Source organism: Macaca mulatta, chromosome 19 (assembly GCF_049350105.2).
Source record: "Macaca mulatta isolate MMU2019108-1 chromosome 19, T2T-MMU8v2.0, whole genome shotgun sequence".
NCBI classification, from domain to species: Eukaryota; Metazoa; Chordata; class Mammalia; order Primates; family Cercopithecidae; genus Macaca; species Macaca mulatta.
In genome coordinates, this window is record NC_133424.1 from 22,961,768 (window position 1) to 22,979,406 (window position 17,639).

The 17,639-nt window shown below is 34.6% G+C and overlaps 1 protein-coding gene and 1 pseudogene across 1 annotated transcript in view; both read left to right on the forward strand.

Annotated features, from left to right (window-relative positions):
* LOC106995638 (zinc finger protein 728-like) overlaps window positions 1–17,303 on the forward strand; it is a 56,687-nt gene extending 39,384 nt beyond the window's left edge. The window contains exons 4-5 of the mRNA XM_077979898.1: window positions 4,014–4,103; window positions 17,161–17,303. Coding sequence (XP_077836024.1) covers window positions 4,014–4,103; window positions 17,161–17,303 — 233 coding nt within the window. The remainder of the gene's footprint in view (window positions 1–4,013; window positions 4,104–17,160) is intronic.
* LOC144336789 (uncharacterized) lies at window positions 4,337–5,400 on the forward strand (annotated as a pseudogene).
* Window positions 17,304–17,639: the final 336 nt, after the last annotated feature.

Genomic DNA, 17,639 nt, shown 5'->3' on the forward strand with positions numbered 1-17,639 from the left:
GCAACTTAAGTATTAAACATTTCAATAAACTTTTATGTAAATCGTGCATTACTGTTAGCCAACATGAATACTATATAGTACTCTATATGTTTAACTGTACATAGCACATATTCTTACATACTTACTAAACACAGTCCCACAACATGCTTACAAGCAAGCACTCTAATAGATCAATCAACTGTAACACATAACAACAAGACTCAAAGCTCAAGCATCACAACCCGAATATCAACTAACCTATTGTTCATTTACAGTACATAGTACATTAAATCGTTCACCAGACATAGCACTTCCAAGTTAAATTAATCCTCCTCACCTCCTTGTCTTGTGCAGGTTTTCAAAGGGAATGCTTCTGGTTTTTGCCCATTCAGTATGATATTGTCTGTGGGTTTGTCATAAATAGCCCTTATTATTTTGAGATATGTTCCATCAATTCCTAGTTTATTGAGTTTTTAGGACGAATGGGGTGTTGAAATTTATCGAAGGCCTTTTCTGCATCTATTGAGATAATCATGTGGTTTTTGTCATTGGTTCTGTTTATGTGATGGATTATGTTTATTGATTTGCCTATGTTGAACCACCCTTGCATCTCAGGGATGAAGCCAACTTGATCATGGTAGATAAGCTTTTTGATGTGCTGCTGTATTCAGTTTGCCAGTATTTTATTGAGGATTTTTACATCCATGTTCATCAGGGATATTGGCTTGAAATTTTTTTGCTGTTGTTGTGTCTCTGCCAGGTTTTTGTATCAGGATGATGCTGGCCTCATAAAATGAGTTAGGGAGGCTTCCCTCTTTTTCTATTGTTTGGAATAGTTTCAGAAAGAATAGGTCAGCTCGTCTTTGTACCTCTGGCAGAGTTCAGCTGTGAATCCATCAGGTTCTGGACATTTTCTATTGGTAGGCTAATAATTACTGCCTCAGTTTCAGAACTTGTTATTGGCCTCTTCAGGATTTATTTTATTTTTATTTTTTGAGGGTTTTTTTTTTTTTTTGTCGCTCTCTCCTTCTGTTCTGCTCTTAGTTATTTGTTATCTTCTGCTAGGGTTTGAATTTGTTTGTTCTTGCTTCTCTAGTTCTTTTAATTGTGATTTTAGCATGTCTATTTTAGATCTTTCTTGCTTTCTCTTGTGGGCATTTAGTGCTGTAAATTTTCCTCTAGACATTGCTTTGTCATAGTCCCAGAGATTCTGGTATTTTGTGTCTTTGTTCTCATTGGTTTCAAAGAACTTTTTAAGTTCTACTTTCATTTAATTATTGACCCTGTAGTCATTCAGGAGCAGGTTGTTCAGTTTCCATGTAGTTGTGCGATTTTTAGTGAGTTTCTTAATCCTGAGTTCTAATTTGATTGCAGTGGTCTGAGAGACTGTTATGATTTCCATTCTTTTACATTTGCTGAGGAGTGTTTTGCTTCCAATTATGTGGTCAGTTTTAGAATAAGTGCGATGCGGTGCTGAGAAGAATGTGTATTCTGTTGATTTGTGGCAAAGAGTTCTGTAGATGTCTATTAGGTCTGCTTGGTCCAGAGTTGAGTTCACCTCCTGAATATCCTTGTTAGTTTTCTGTCTCATTGATCAGGCTAATATTGACAGTGGGATGTTAAAGTCTCCCACTGTTATAGTGTGGGAATCTATGTCTCTTTGTAGGTCCCTAAGAACTTGCTTTATGATTCTAGGTGCTCCTGTATTGGGTGCATATATATTTAGGATAGTTATCTCTTGTTGTTGCATTGACCCCTTTACCATTATGTAATGCCCATCTTTGTCTCTTTTGATCTTTATTGGTTTAACGTCTGTTTTATCAGAGACTGGGATTGCAACCCCGGATTTTTTTTTTCTTTCCATTTGCTTGGTAAATATTCCTCCATCCATTTATTTTGAGTCTATATGTGTCTTTGCACATATAGACTGAAATACAGCACTTAGATGGATCTTGACTCTTTATTCAATTTGCCAGTCTGTGTCTTTTAATTGGAGCATTTAGCCCTTGTATTTAAGGTTAATATTGTTATGTCATTATGATGCTAGCTGGTTATTTTGCCCATTAGTTGATGCAGTTTCTTCATAGTGTCGATGGTCTTTACAATTTGGTATGTTTTTGCAGGGGCTGGTACCAGTTGTTCCTTTGTGTGTTTAGTGCTTCCTTTAGGAGTTGTTGTAAGGCAGGCCTGGTGGTGACAAAGTCTCTCAGCATTTGCTTGTCTGTAAAGGATTTTATTTCTCCTTCACTTATGAAACTTAGTTTGACTGGATATGAAATTGTGAGTTGAAAATTCCTTTCTTCAAGAATGCTGAATATTGGCTCCCCACTCTCTTCTGGCTTGTAGGGTTTCTACAGAGAGATCCACTGTTAGTCTGATGGGCTTCCATTTGTGGATAACCCGACCTTTCTCTCTGGCTGCCCTCAACATTTTTTTCATTTCAACCTTGGTGAATCTGGCAATTATGTGCCTTGGGGTTGCTCTTCTCAAGGAGTATCTTTGTGGTGTTCTCTGTATTTCCTGAATTTGAATGTTGGCCTGTCTTGCTAGGTTGGGGACATTTTCCTGGATGATATTTTGAAGAGTGTTTTCCAACTTGATTCCATTCTCCCTGTCACTTTCAGGTACCCTAATCAAACGTAGATTTGGTCTTTTCACATAGTCCCATATTTCTTGGAGGCTTTGTTCATTTCTTTTTATTCTTTTTTCTCTAATCTTGTCTTCTTGCTTTATTTCATTCAGTTGATCTTCAATCTCTGATCTCCTTTCTTCTGCTTTATCGATTCAGCTATTGATACTTGTGCATGCTTCACGAAGTTCTCATGCTGTGTTTTTCATCTCCATCAGGTCATTTATGTTCTTCTCTAAACTGGTTCCTCCTGTTAGCAATTCGTCTAACCATGTCATAAGACTCTTTGCAAATCACTTTTATCTTGCAGCTCCCAAAATTCTCTTTTTGTCTGTAACTATTGAAATTGTGATTATAAATATGTTTTTGTTATAAATGTATTTGTGTGTATCGTAATTTGCTTTTTGAGCTTTTTTATTTTTACATAGTTTTTCTTAATTTTGGAATCTTTCAATTATTTATTTTTGTATTTTTATCACCACAATTTAGATATTTTTGTTCTTATCCTCATTTTTCTAACTTTTTATAGTCTTTTGTGTTCCTGTTTCATGCATTATTATTCCATTTTTAAAATTAGTATATAAATTTTTAGTGGTTTCTTTCTGAAATTTTAATAATATTTTTGGTGGGATTATGTTGCCCTATTTTGTATAGATTGTATGTAATCTTTGAGATTTGGACATTTAGAAAGGTTACCTGTCACAAAATTTATTAATGTAGCTTTGTCCTGGCATAGTCAGAAAGCAATGGTCTTGACTAGAGATTGTGTGGGTCTGTCAAACATGTTCTTCAGATTTGTGTTGTCTGAAATTTTGTGCTTACTTTTAGTTTAAAGAGATTATGTTTCTCCTGAAAAGTAATTACCTGGTACACCTGTTCTGTCTCTGCAGCACTGCAGTGCTCTGCTGCAGTGTATTTACCTTTGGTCTCAGCAGACTCAAAATGAAAGTATACCATCATTGATTTCAGCAATTTATGTCATGGGAGACAGAAACCAGTGTGTGGAAAGGCCAGTAGAAGACAGAAATTAAATTGTACATGCCAATATTTTACTTTCCTTTAAAAAAAAGCCAGAAGTTACAATTTACTTCTGAAGGGACTAGGTAATACTGAGGAGCAGAAAGAGTTGTAATGGGTAAATGTAACAAACTTTTCTTTTTTTCTATGTGGTTCTTTGCATTGGGTTTAATTCAGACACTGTACACACCTAACTCATGTATAAATTATCCACATATGTATTTTGGTCTGTATGTTTTCATTACATTTATATGTCTGTGAAGAATTAGGGCCTGTGTCATATTGCAATGTAATCTTACTTATGTAGTTTGAATAATTTTATAGGTTAGATTTGGAAACTGTATTTATCTAATAAGTGGACTAATTTGTTATTTTTATTTCTTTTCAGTTATATGTTCTCATTTTGCTCAACACCTTTGTCCAGAGCAGGGCATAGAAGATTCTCTCCGAAAAGTGATATTGAGAAGATGTGAAAAATGTGGACCTGAGAATTTACAGTTAAAAATTGGTTGTACCAATGTGGATGAGTGTAAGGTGCACAAAAAAGGTTATAATAAGCTTAACCAGAGTTTGACAACTACACAGAGCAAAGTATTTCAATGTGGCAAATATGTAAACGTCTTTCATAAATGTTCAAATTCAAAAAGACTTAAGATAAGGCATACTAGAAAGAAGCTTTTGAAATGTAAGGAATATGTCAGATCATTTTGCATGCGTTCACACCTATGTCGACATAAAAGAATTTATACCAGAGAAAATTCCTACAAATGTGAAGAAGATGGCAAAGCCTTTAACTGGTCCTCAACCCTTACTTATTATAAGAGAATTCATACTGGAGAGAAACCTTACAAATGTGAAGAATGTGGCAAAGCCTTTAGTAAGGCCTCAACCCTTACCAGGCATAAGGTAATTCATGCTGGAGAGAAACCCTACAACTGTGAAGAATGTGGCAAAGCTTTCAACCGGTTCTCAAGTCTTACGGAACATAAGAGAATTCATACTGGAGAGAAACCCTACAAATGTGAAGAATGTGGCAAAGCTTTCAACTGGTCCTCAAGTCTTACGGTACATAAGAGAATTCATACTGGAGAGAAACCCTACAAATGTGAAGAATGTGGCAAAGCCTATGGTAACTTCTCAACCCTTACTAAACATAAGGTAATTCATACTAGAGAGAAACCCTACAAATGTGAAGAATGTGGAAAAGCCTTCAGCTGGCCCTCAAGCCTTACTGAACATAAGAGAAGTCATGCTGGAGAGAAACCCTACAAATGTGAAGAATGTGGCAAAGCTTTCAACCGGTCCTCAAGACTTAGTGAACATAAGAGAATTCATACTGGAGAGAAACCCTACAAATGTGAAGAATGTGGCAAAGCTTTCAACCGGTCCTCAAACCTTACGGAACATAAGAGAATTCATACTAGAGAGAAACCCTACAAATGTGAAGAATGTGGCAAAGCCTATGGTAACTTCTCAACCCTTACTAAACATAAGGTAATTCATACTGGAGAGAAACCCTACAAATGTGAAGAATGTGGCAAAGCCTTCATCTGGTCCTGAAGACTTAGTGAACATAAGAGAATTCATACTGGAGAGAAACCCTACAAATGTGAAGAATGTGGCACAGCCTATGTTAACTTCTCAGCCCTTACTAAACATAAGATAATTCATACTGGAGAGAAACCCTACAAATGGGAAGAATGTGGCAAAGCCTTTAGTAAGGCCTCAACCCTTACTGCACACAAGACAATTCATACTGGAGAGAAACCCTATAAATGTGAAGAATGTGGCAAAGCTTTCTACCAGTCCTCAAACCTTACAGAACATAAGAGAATTCATACTGGAGAGAAACCCACAAATGTGAAGAATGTGGCAAAGCCTATGGTAACTTCTCAACCCTTACTAAACATAAGGTAATTCATACTGGAGAGAAACCCTACAAATGTGAAGAATGTGGAAAAGCCTTCAGCTGGCCCTCAAGCCTTAGTGAACACAAGAGAATTCATGCTGGAGAGAAACCCTACAAATGTGAAGAATGTGGCAAAGCCTTTAGCTGGGTCTCAGTCTTCAATAAACATAACAAAATTCATACTGGAAAGAAATTCTATAAATGTGAAGAATGTGGCAAAGAGTTCAACCAATCCTCACACCTTACTACTCATAAGAGAATTCATACGGGAGGAAAAACCCTACAAATGTGAAAAATGTGGCAAAGCTTTCAATTAGTTCTCAACCCTTACTGAACATAAGGGAATTTATACAGAAGGGAAACCCTACAAATGTGAAGAACGTGGCAGATTTTTTAACTCTTCCTCAATCCTTACTAAACATAAGGTAATTCATACTGGAGGGAATTCCTACAATTGTGTGGAATGTGGCAAAGCCTTTAACCAGTCCTTAAGGCTTACCACATATAAGACAACTCATACTGGACAGAAACCATACACATGTGAAGAATGTGGGAAAGCCTCTAACAGATCCTCAATTCTTAACAGACACAGGCTAATTCATACTAGAGAGAAACTACAAACCTGAAAGATGTGACAGTGCTTCTGGCAACACCTGAAACTTTTCTGAGTATAAAAGAAATCATACTGGTGAGAAATCCTAGAAATGTGAAGAATGTGACAAAGCCTTCAAATGGCTGTCACACTTGATTGTAGGTAAGATAACTCATATTGGAGAAAACTAGTGTGAACAATGTGGCAAAACATTTAACCAATGCTCATGCCTTTTTGCAAAGGAAAGCATTTATACTAGCCTGGGCAACAGAGGGAAACTCTGTCTGGAAAAAAAAATCATTAATATCTTCTCACATCTTAGTCAATATCAGAGAGTTCATACTAAATAAAAGCGTTAAAAGTGCAATTGGTGTCAATAGATCTTTCAGAAAATATAAGCCCTTAAATTCCAGAAGAATATTTATTTTGAGGAAACACATTACAAATATAAAGAGGATTGTAGTACCTTTACTTGTATCACAGGTTTTATTGTACACATTTTGTACTACAGGAAAACCCTGAGGTAGTTGTTCCAACTTTGCTCAACATCAGGGAATTTATATTGAAGAATAACCCTGCAAATTTAATGAATTTGGAAAAACATTTTTAAAAAAACTACAGATTATAAAACACAAAAGTCTATACTAAAATATATTTTTGCAGATACAGTAAATATTTTAAAAATTTAATCCAAAATTAAGTAAAGAGAATCCACACTAGAAATACCTGTCTCTCAAACTTCAGACATTACACTTACTCAGATTGCTGAGTATAGGAAAAAATTCAAAACTAAAGTTGATAAAAAGAAAAATTATTTGTAAGTAACTTTAAAAGAAGTAGATCTTTGAAGAGTTATAATTTCATTTAAAGTATACTTTTGTCCTGAAAATATAGATTTTTTTTTTGCCAGACACAGTGGCTTACACCTGTAAGGCCAACACTTTGGGATGCTGAGGTGGGCAGATCACCTGAGTTGAAGACCAGCCTGGCCAACATGGTGAAATCCCATGTCTACTAAAAAGAAATACAAATATTAGCAAAGCATGGTAGTGCACACCTGTAGTCCCAGCTACTTGGGAGGCTGAGGCATGAGAATCACTTGAACCTGGGAGTCAGAAGTTGCAGTGAGCTGAGATGTTGCCACTGCATTGCAGCCTGGGTGACAGAGCGAGACTCTGTCTCAAAAGACAAAAAAAAACAAAAAACAAAAAACAAAAACAGCTTATTTGGAAACTGAATACTGATGGAATTCAACTCTTTAATTACTTCATGCTATTTCATCGTTTCTGTTGTTTCCACATGTAAAAGCCTGTGATCAATTCTTTCTGCATCAAAGATTTGGGAGACTTTTATTAGGTGGTCATTATTTATTACCTTTCTTATGGATGACTGAGGACATTAAAATGTAAGATGCATGATGAAAATCTAAGTAGAAAAGCTATTTGTGGTTAACTTATAGAATTGAGTGATGTATGAGGTAGGCGTTCAGAGTAATATTCTTTTTTTTTGTTTTTTTTTTTGAGAGGGAATCTCGTTCTGTTGCCCAGGCTGGAGTGCAGTGGCATAATCTCGGCTCATTATAAGCACCTCCTCCCAGGTTCAAGCTATGCTCCTGTCTCTGCCTCCCAAGTAGCTGAGATTACAGGTACCCATGACCACATCCAACTAATTTTTGTGTTTTAGTAAAGGAAGGTTTCACCATGTTGACCAGGCTGGTCTTGAACTTTTGACCTCAAGTGATCTGCCTGCTTTGGCTTCCCAAAGTGCTGTGATTATAGGTGTTAGCCACTGCACCCAGCCCTAAGTAATATTCTAATACATTATTATGAGAGAAAATTGTTCTTATAGTTTTTTTTTTTTTTTTTTTTTTTTTGAGACGGAGTCTCGCTGTGTCTCCCAGGCTGGAGTGCAGTGGCGTGATCTCGGCTCACTGCAAGCTCCGCCTCCCGGGTTCATGCCATTCTCCCGCCTCAGCCTCCCGAGTAGCTGAGACTACAGGCGCCCGCCACCACGCCCGGCTAGTTTTTTGTATTTTTAGTAGAGACGGGGTTTCACCGTGTTAGCCAGGATGGTCTCGATCTCCTGATCTCGTGATCCGCCCGTCTCGGCCTCCCAAAGTGCTGGGATTACAGGCTTGAGCCACCGCACCCGGCCATTACTTATAGTTAAAATTAAATCAAAATAATTAGTATGTCATTTTACTAAATGTACTTTTATGTGATAAAACTACAGTTTTAAAGTTTTAAATTGTGTGTTAATTTTTTAATTGAACATTGATGACATGTTAAACACTGTTATACATTCAGCAAAGTGTTATTATGCCACTAATTGTAACCTATTCCACGTTACTCAAGGGTGTATTTAAAAGATGGTAACAATACACTATTTGGTAACATAATAGACTAACATTTCTAGTATTCTTTTTCAGTGGCTTTAAACTGCAAATAAGTGAAAGAATATGGTTCCTGTGGGTTAATTTTTTTTATATTTAAATTTATTTTTCTTAGTTTTTTTTTTTTTTTTTTTTTTTTTTTGAGACAGAGTCTCGCTCTGTCGCCCAGGCTGGAGTGCAGTGGCCGGATCTCAGCTCACTGCAAGCTCCACCTCCCGGGTTTACGCCATTCTCCTGCCTCAGCCTCCCGAGTAGCTGGGACTACAGGCACCCACCACCTCGCCCGGCTAAGTTTTCTTATTTTTTAGTAGAGATGGGGTTTCACCGTGTCAGCCAGGATGGTCTCGATCTCCTGACCTCGTGATCCGCCCGTCTCGGCCTCCCAAAGTGCTGGGATTACAGGCTTGAGCCACCGCGCCCGGCCCTTAGTTTTTGTGTGTACATAATATGTGTATATATTTATGTCATATATGGTATATTTTGGTACAGTCATACAATATATAACAATCACGTTGTGATAAGGTACCTATAACCTCTGGCTTTTATGTTTTGTATTACAAACAATTCAATTCTACAGTCTTAGTTACTCTAAATTGTACAGTTAAATTGTTATTGACTACATGGTTGTTTTTATGGTATCATAAAAATTATATATAAACATAAATAAAATCAATATATTTCTGAGTCCTGAATAATTTTCAAAACTTTATTATGTATTTTTTGAACATGTGGCCTCTGCCTGAGAGCACATAATGGAGTTTTAGTTTTGACTTACATACAGTTAAATATACACATGTATTAGTCTAAAGATATAACTTAGGTTTAAGGAGCAAGGGTGTTTGAGTATAAGTTTGTAACTGTTTTCAGAAGTAAAGGGCAATATTGAAACAAAGCAAAGCATTTTAACAAGATGTCTAATTTACTAGAAAACAAAAATCCTCAAAAATGCTAAAAGCAAATGTATACTCTGCTTTGTATTCAGTTTATTACACTGTCTTATAGCTTATGATTTAGAATCTTTCCATGCAAATTTTCTGTTTTTACTTGCATGATACTCATTCTAGACCCATAATTTTTTTTTTTTTTTTTTTTCCTGAGACCAAGTTTCCTTCTTGTTGCCCAGGCACGAGTGCGATAGCATGGTCTTGGGTCACTGCAACATCCGCCTCCTGGGCTCAAATGATTCTCCTGCCTCAGCCTCCCGAGTAACTTGGATTACAGGCATGTGCCACCACACCTGGCTAATTTTTGCATTTTGCGTAGAGATGGGGTTTCACCATGTTGGCCAGGTTTGTCTCGAACTCCTGACCTCAGGTGATCCAGCCATCTCAGCCTCCCAAAGTGCTGGGATTACAGGTGTAAGCCACCATGCCCGGCCTAGACCCATAATCTTTTTGTTTCCTGTTTTTTTTTTTTTTTATAGTTTATGAAGTATTTATTATCTGAGCTCATTTGTAGTTATAAGAATAATTTTTATAAAATTTCATCATGCACACAAAATTATTTTTAGAAGTAATTCCACAATTTGTGTATTATTACATTTTATTTAGTTAAAACATTCCATTAGCTTCTAGAACCCTATATAAGCTTACTTTTCTTTAATTATTCCCTTAACTTTTTATAAGTGACATAAGTAAATTTTATTTATTGAGTCAATTTGTTTCAGTAAGTACTAGGGAAGCTTCATAAGTCATGTGGATGCTTTTATATATAAATGTGGCAAACAAACATGATGGTGTTCAGTGTATAACAGATGCTCCATAATTAGTCATAAATATTCCTGCTAAAGTTAGTTTGTAACTTCAAGTCAGAGATGGAAAATACCAATTGCAAAGAAATAACATTTATTCTTCATGTGAGAACATTTTTTCCAGGCTGCAAAGCTGAATCTTGCTGAATTTAAAGAGAAATGCTTCATTCATGTCCTAATTATCTAAGTTTTATCCTTTTATGTGCATTCAAACCATATATGCATCACAGACCTTCTTTTTCTGTGTTACGACTACAGTTTTCTCACTGTTGTTTTCCTGCCATGTGGTTTCACACGGTATGTTGTAGGTTTTAAGGAGGACATTGGTATTTTTTAATGCACTGAAAAATTGGTTTTGACTGGAAAGTTTGCTTATAAATATAACTTTAAGATTGGCTAATTAACATAAAAGACATACATTGTCTACCGAAGAGAGGATTAAATCATCATGGTGTTTCTTTGTAAAAGAAAAATGTTAGGCTTTTATACAAAGTGTGGCAAATATGTAATTTGCTAGAACATACATATAAAAATTAAATTTTTAAGAGAATTAATAGTGAGCAATTTTAAATTTAGTTATTTAGGATGTACTTACAGAACAACTTACATTTCCATGCAAAATCCTCTATTTAAAGTGTGAATGTTAAAGACTGCAAAACAATAAAATAACTGCTGTAAATTTGGAATAATACTTATTTTCTATATTGATACTACAATTTGGAGAAATTTATCACTCATTTTTTAAAGAAATGTTTTAGTGGTTGAAGTTTAGTCTACAGTTTATATTCTTAGTCACCTAACTGTAGTGATCTCCTAGATGATTTTCTCTGAAAACGTTTGGAGATAATGGCAGCTTTTGGATTAAAACATTTCCTGTTAGTTTGCATGCAAACCAGTTTACTGTGATCACACAGTGGCCAATCATGTGAGCATAAGCAAGCCTGCCCTTTTCGTGTCTTTCATACTATTCCCATAAGCACCAATAACTTCAGGTGCCCCAAGCTTAAAATAAAAGTCCTAAAGTCTTTGACTTCTCCCATGTACTGTGCTGGGTTCAGAACATACTGTTAAACATCAAAGTTCCTGTGGTTATGACTGACAAATGAGAAAACAGCAAAGAGACAGACAGTATTTGAAACATTGTTATTCTTAACTTGACAAATAAAACGTGTATTTCATTAAACAACATTTTGAAGTATATATATACATTGTCAAATGCTTAGAACTAGGTAATTAATACTTTATCTTATATTGTTAACATTTTTATGGTTAGACAACATGAAATTTTAAACATTTTTCAAAAATACAAATACATTATGAACTATAGTCATCATGCTGTACAATAAGTCTCTTGAAATTATTTCTTTTATCCAAGTATAATTATGTATTATTTGACAGGCATCTTTCAATCCCCCCATTTCTTCTAAATACCTTGGCATTTGGTGGTCACCAGTTTACTCTACATCGATGAGATTAACTTTTTTAGAATCCATGTGTAAGTGAAATCATGAGACATTAATCTTTCTGTGCTTCCCTTATTTCAACTAATATAATGTCCTCCAGGGTAATCCATGTGATTGAAAATAATAGAATTTTTGTTGTTTAAAGATGAATATTATTCCATTGTGTATATCTACCACATTGCCTTTATTTACTCATTGGATGTTGAACTGTTGATTTTATATATTTTACACGTGAAGAGTGCTGCAAACAACCTAGAAGTGCAAATGTTTCTTCATTCTAATTTCATTTGTTTTGGATATACAGTGGTGCAATTGTTATATGGTAGTTTGATTTTTAAGTTTTTTAAGAAAACTATTTTGTTTTTCATAATGGCTGTCCTCACTTACATTCAAACAAATAGTGTGCAAGCATTTTCTTTTCTTCAGAATTCTACCAACACTTTTTCTTCTTAGAGTCCTTCTAACAGAAGTGAGTTGGTATCTCATAGTTCTTTTTTTTGCTTGCCTTTCCTTGATAATAATTGACGTTGAGCATGTTTTTAATATATCTGTTGGCCGTATGTATGTCTTTTTCTGAAAAATATTTAAGCCTTTTTCTCATTTTTAATAGTTATTTGTTTTTTGTTGTATAGTCATTTGATTTTGTTATGTAGTTTTGATATTAATCCCTTATCACATTTATGATTTGCAAATATTTTCTTCCATTTTTTGGTTTCCTCATCCTGTTGATTGTATTATATTCCGTGCAGCAGTTTTTAAATTTAAAATAATCTGATTTATCTGTGTTTTCAATTTGCTCCTTGGGATTTGAAGTCAAATTTTAAAAGTCACTGCCCAACCAGTGTTACAGGGCTTTCAATCTATGTTGTTTATAGTAGTTTCAGAGTTTTAGATCTTATATTTAAGTATCTAATTTATTTTGTGTTTTTATTTTAAGTATCTAATTTATTTTGTGTTTTTATTTTATTTAAGTATCGAATTTATTTATATATGGTATTAGTTGAGGGTCTTATTATATTCTTGTATATGTGGATATAAAGTTTCTCAACACCATTTATTGAAGATGCTGCCTTTTCCCTAAGAAATTGCCACCATTATTTAAAAATCAGATGGCTGTAAATACATCAATATATTTCTGGTTTCCTCTTTCTTCTCTACTCGCTTGTGTGTTTTAATTCAGGTACCACACACTTTTTTTTTTTTTTTTTAACTATAGCTTTTTAGTATATCTCAAAGTCAGATACCTTCACTTTTTCTATTGCTTGATTACTTTGGCTATTCAGGGCCTTTTGTGGTACCCTATAAATTTTAGATGTATTTTTTAAAATTTGTTAATTATGTCACTGGTATTTCGGTAGAGGTTGCATTATAGCCGTACATCATTTTGTATAATACAGATGTTTAACAATATTAGTAACGCCATTTTATGATTAATATTTTTCCAATTGTGTTTAATTTCTTTAATTTCATTTAATGATAGTTGTCAATGTATAGAAATTCTACTGACACTTGTTGCTTTTGTATTCTGCAAGTTTAATACATTTATTAGTCCTACTAATTTTTAGTAATGTCTTAGGCTTTCATTTACTTAAAATTATGTATAGAAATAAAAATTACACCGGAATAATTTAACATTTTTTCTAATCTCAGTGCTTTGATTTTTATTTTCTAATTTTTCTTTCTTGGATAGTTAGTACTATGTTTAATAAGACTGAAGAAAGTGGGCATTTTTGTCTGCTCTTAGAGTAAAAGCTTACAAGATTTCCCTGTTTAGTATGTTATTAGCTGTGCTTTTTGTGTGTATGTGTGTGTTATATGTGGCAATTATTGGCTTGAGGTTCATTTGTCCTATACCTCCTTTTTTCAGAAATTTATGAAGAAATGTCGAATTTTGTTAAACTCTTATTCGGCATTTATTTAAATGTTAGAGATGAGAAATCACATCTGATTATACATAGATTTAAAAATATCTTCAGAGACTTCTGTGAACATGCATGCAAAGTAGAAAATTTAGAGAAAATAGATAAACTCCTGGATATACAAAACTTCCCAATATTGACAGAAAATAACAGAAGTCTTTAACAGAGCAAAAATGTAAAATGTGTAATGACATTGAATAAGTAATAATAAAACTACTAACCATAAAAAGCCCTGGATCATATGAAACCACAGCCATATTTTACTACATATACAAAGATAAGCTGGTCCTAATCCTACTGAGTATTCCAAAAAATCAAGGTGGCATTTCAACCTAATTGCATGAAATCAGTGAATTATGTGAAACTAAAATCTAGTGAAAACATAACGAAGGAAACTACAGGTCAATATTCTGGGTGAACATTGGAACAATAATCCTCCATGAAATACTAGCAAACTGAATTCAAAAGCAAATCAAAGTTATTTTGCTACTATCATGTGAGCTTTATTCCATAAATACAAAGATGTTTCATCATATGCAAGTCAGTAAGTGTGATTCACCATGTAAAGATAATTAAAAGAAAAAATATTTAATTAACACAGTAGGGGCAGAGAAAGCATTCAAGAAAATCCAATATTGACTCAAAAATATTCTCAACACACTAGAGATTGATGAGACATACCTCAAAAGAATGAGAGTCATCTATGACCAATCCTTAACAAACATACTAAAAAAGCAAAAAGTAGATGCATTCTCCATAAGAATAAAAATAAGATGAGAATATCCATCCTAAACAGTCCTACTGAACATAGTAATGGAGTCCTAGCCAGAAAAATAAAAGGAATCCAAATAGCAAAGGAAGTCAAATTATCTTTATTGATAATATATTTCTCTACCTAGAATACTTTAAGGATTTCACCAAAAGACTCCTAAGTCTAAAGACTTCAAAAAAATCTCAGAATACAAAATCAACACAAATACATAGAATTTTATACGCCAATAATAAACAGAACAAAATTTTAAAAAGAGCTCTATTTACAATAGCCACACACAAAAAAATTACCTAGAAATACATTAAGTCAAGGGGGTAAAATATCTCTACAAAGAACTGCAATGCTGAAAGAAATGAGAGAGAATGCAAATAAATAGAAAAATACTGGATGCTCATGGATTCAAATAATATAGTTAAAATGGTCATTCTGCCTAAAGCAACCTACAGATTAAGTGCTGTTTTTATCAAGACTATCCATGACGCTTTTTTATAGAATTAGAAAAACGATTCTAAATATATATACAAAAGAATTAAAGAGTTCAAATAGCCAAGACAACTTCAGACTAAAAGAATAAATCTGGGCCAAGTGTGGTGGCTCACGCCTGTCATCTCAGTCTTTTGGGAGGCTGAAGAGGATGGATCACCTGAGGTCAGGAGTTTGAGACCAACCTGGCCAACAAGGTGAAACCATTGTCTACTAAATACAAAAAATCAACCAGGTTTATCACCGAAACAAGTGCTCTTCATCATCATCAAAGTAAGAAAAGCATTGCCTGCTTTCTTGGAAGCAGCTGACCTGTTTTCTACTGATACAAAGTGGAGAAGGCATTGAAATAGTGAAAGAGGATGATATAAATTGAATACTTATATGAAATACAGTTTATAATAAAAAATAGCATTTGGTGTTGTACAACTGTAGATGAGATTATTAACCTGAGGTCATATTCTTATTTCTATTGACAAATTACCTTCATTTACAATATTCTTGTTTCAGAAGTATTCTTTTTTCTGCTCTATATTTGCTAGCTTTTGGTAAAATCTTATCTGAACTCAATAGAAATAAAATAAATCCATTCTACCACAAGCATTTTATTATTGCTGCATATGCTTATTTTGCTTAAAATACGTTAGCTTTTGTTGAAAGATTTATAGTTTTGTTTCCGAGTGTTGTTTATTTCTGAGAAGTTGCTTTCATGATAGAAAACTGCTATTCTCAGCTCAAATCACCTTGACTAATAGCAAGTGAAAGTGATGTGTGGATGAGAAGAAAATGTGTCTTCTCTGCATCTCTTTTTTTTTTTTTTTTTTTTTTTTGAGATGGAGTCTCGCTTTGTCGCCCAGGCTGGAGTGCAGTGGCCGGATCTCAGCTCACTGTGAGCTCCGCCTCCCGGGTTTACGCCATTCTCCTGCCTCAGCCTCCCGAGTAGCTGGGACTACAGGCGCCCACCACCTCGCCCGGCTAGTTTTTTGTATTTTTAGTAGAGACGGGGTTTCACCATATTAGCCAGGATGGTCTCGATCTCCTGACCTCGTGATCCGCCCATCTCGGCCTCCCAAAGTGCTGGGATTACAGGCTTGAGCCACCGCGCCCGGCCTCTGCATCTCTTTTTTAATCAATTGGCTGAAGAAAGAGAATGCAGATAGAAGGTGAACGAAAATATAATCCCTGAAAGACCATGAAAAAGTCCTCTTAATCAGAAAAAAAAAAGGAAATGGTGATTTGAGCAGAATATATATTATTTTGCCAAGCCTCTGAAATTTCAGTATACAACCTTCATTGCTTTAATAAATATGTTATTCTTTCAGTTGTAATTCTTCAGGAAATAATTCAATTCCCTGGTGATTTAAAAAAAGAGAAGAATAACTTATTTGTTAAGGTAAGAGATGTAGCAAAGACTCTTTACTTTTGACCACCATCTCCTCCACCTCCAGCTTCAGGCAATCATCATTCTACTCTTTGCTTTTATGAGTTTGAGTTTTTTTTATTTTCCAATTTAAAACTTTTAGTTAAGAAGTAGACTTTAATGTCGAAAATACAAACTTGGGGAGGGCAGAAAGATCACACACAAGGCCGCCACTTCACACCTGGAGTGAGTTTGAATTTTTAATACTCTACATAGAAATGAGATAATTTTTTATTATTTTGTGTGTGTGCTGGCTTATTTCACTTAACCTAATGTCTTCCAGGTTCATCAATGTTGTTGAAAATAAAAAGACTTTTTAAAAAAATTTTTCTTCTTTGAAATATATTTTTAAAATGACCAAATAAAGTCTAAATGAATTAAGTATAGCTCCTAGCATAACTCACAGTTAATTTTAATTGACTGTCGTCTCTGTAGAAATATTTTTTATCAGCATTTTTTAACATACAACTAGAACTCAACTAACAGTCATTATGTGTCACAAAAATGAATCAGTTTAGAAGCTATGTTAATAATGAGACAATTGACTTCTGGTACCCAATTCAGAACAACTACAAAAGGAGTGGAGAACAGATTTCAACTGTGATGCACAATCTTATTCATTGGCTTGGTAGCTGAGTGCAGTGTTAAGGATTGTAAAGTCACTATTAAGTGGAAGTAGATCATCATAAAAGTCTTCATTCTCATCATCATCTCACTGAGTAAGGTTGCTTTCTTTTCTGCAATTGTGTTTAAAACTGTCCAAAGAGACTTTCCAAATGCTTGGTTTCTGTCTGGAAGTTTCAAATGAGGCTTTTGGGTGTGCATCTTTTTCTAGTTTTGCACAGCTACAGAGGCTTCAGGAAACTTCCCATCGTGGTGGAAGGCAAAGGGGAAGCAAAGACTTTCTGGTTGTGGCCGGAGAAAGAGCTACAATATGCTAACTGGTCTCACTCGGGATGTTCCTCACTTTCAGGATAGGTGGGGTGACCCAGCAATCATATGGACACTATCCTTTGCAGTGTCCCTCAAACTTTGGTTGCATCAGAATATCTGCAAGGCTTGCTAAGGCACAGACTGCTGAGCCCACCTCCAAGACTTCTTTCTTTTTAAGAAATAAATAGCATTGCCTTGTGTAAATATATCACTTTTTAAAATTCATTCACCTGTTGATGGACACTTAGGTTGATTTCATAACTTAGCTATTGTGAGTAATCCACTTTTTTTCTTTTCTTATTTATTTATATATCTCTTTTTTTATTTCTAGAAACATTTTAATTTTATACTATATAAGTTTTTAAAAATTGTTTTGGATCA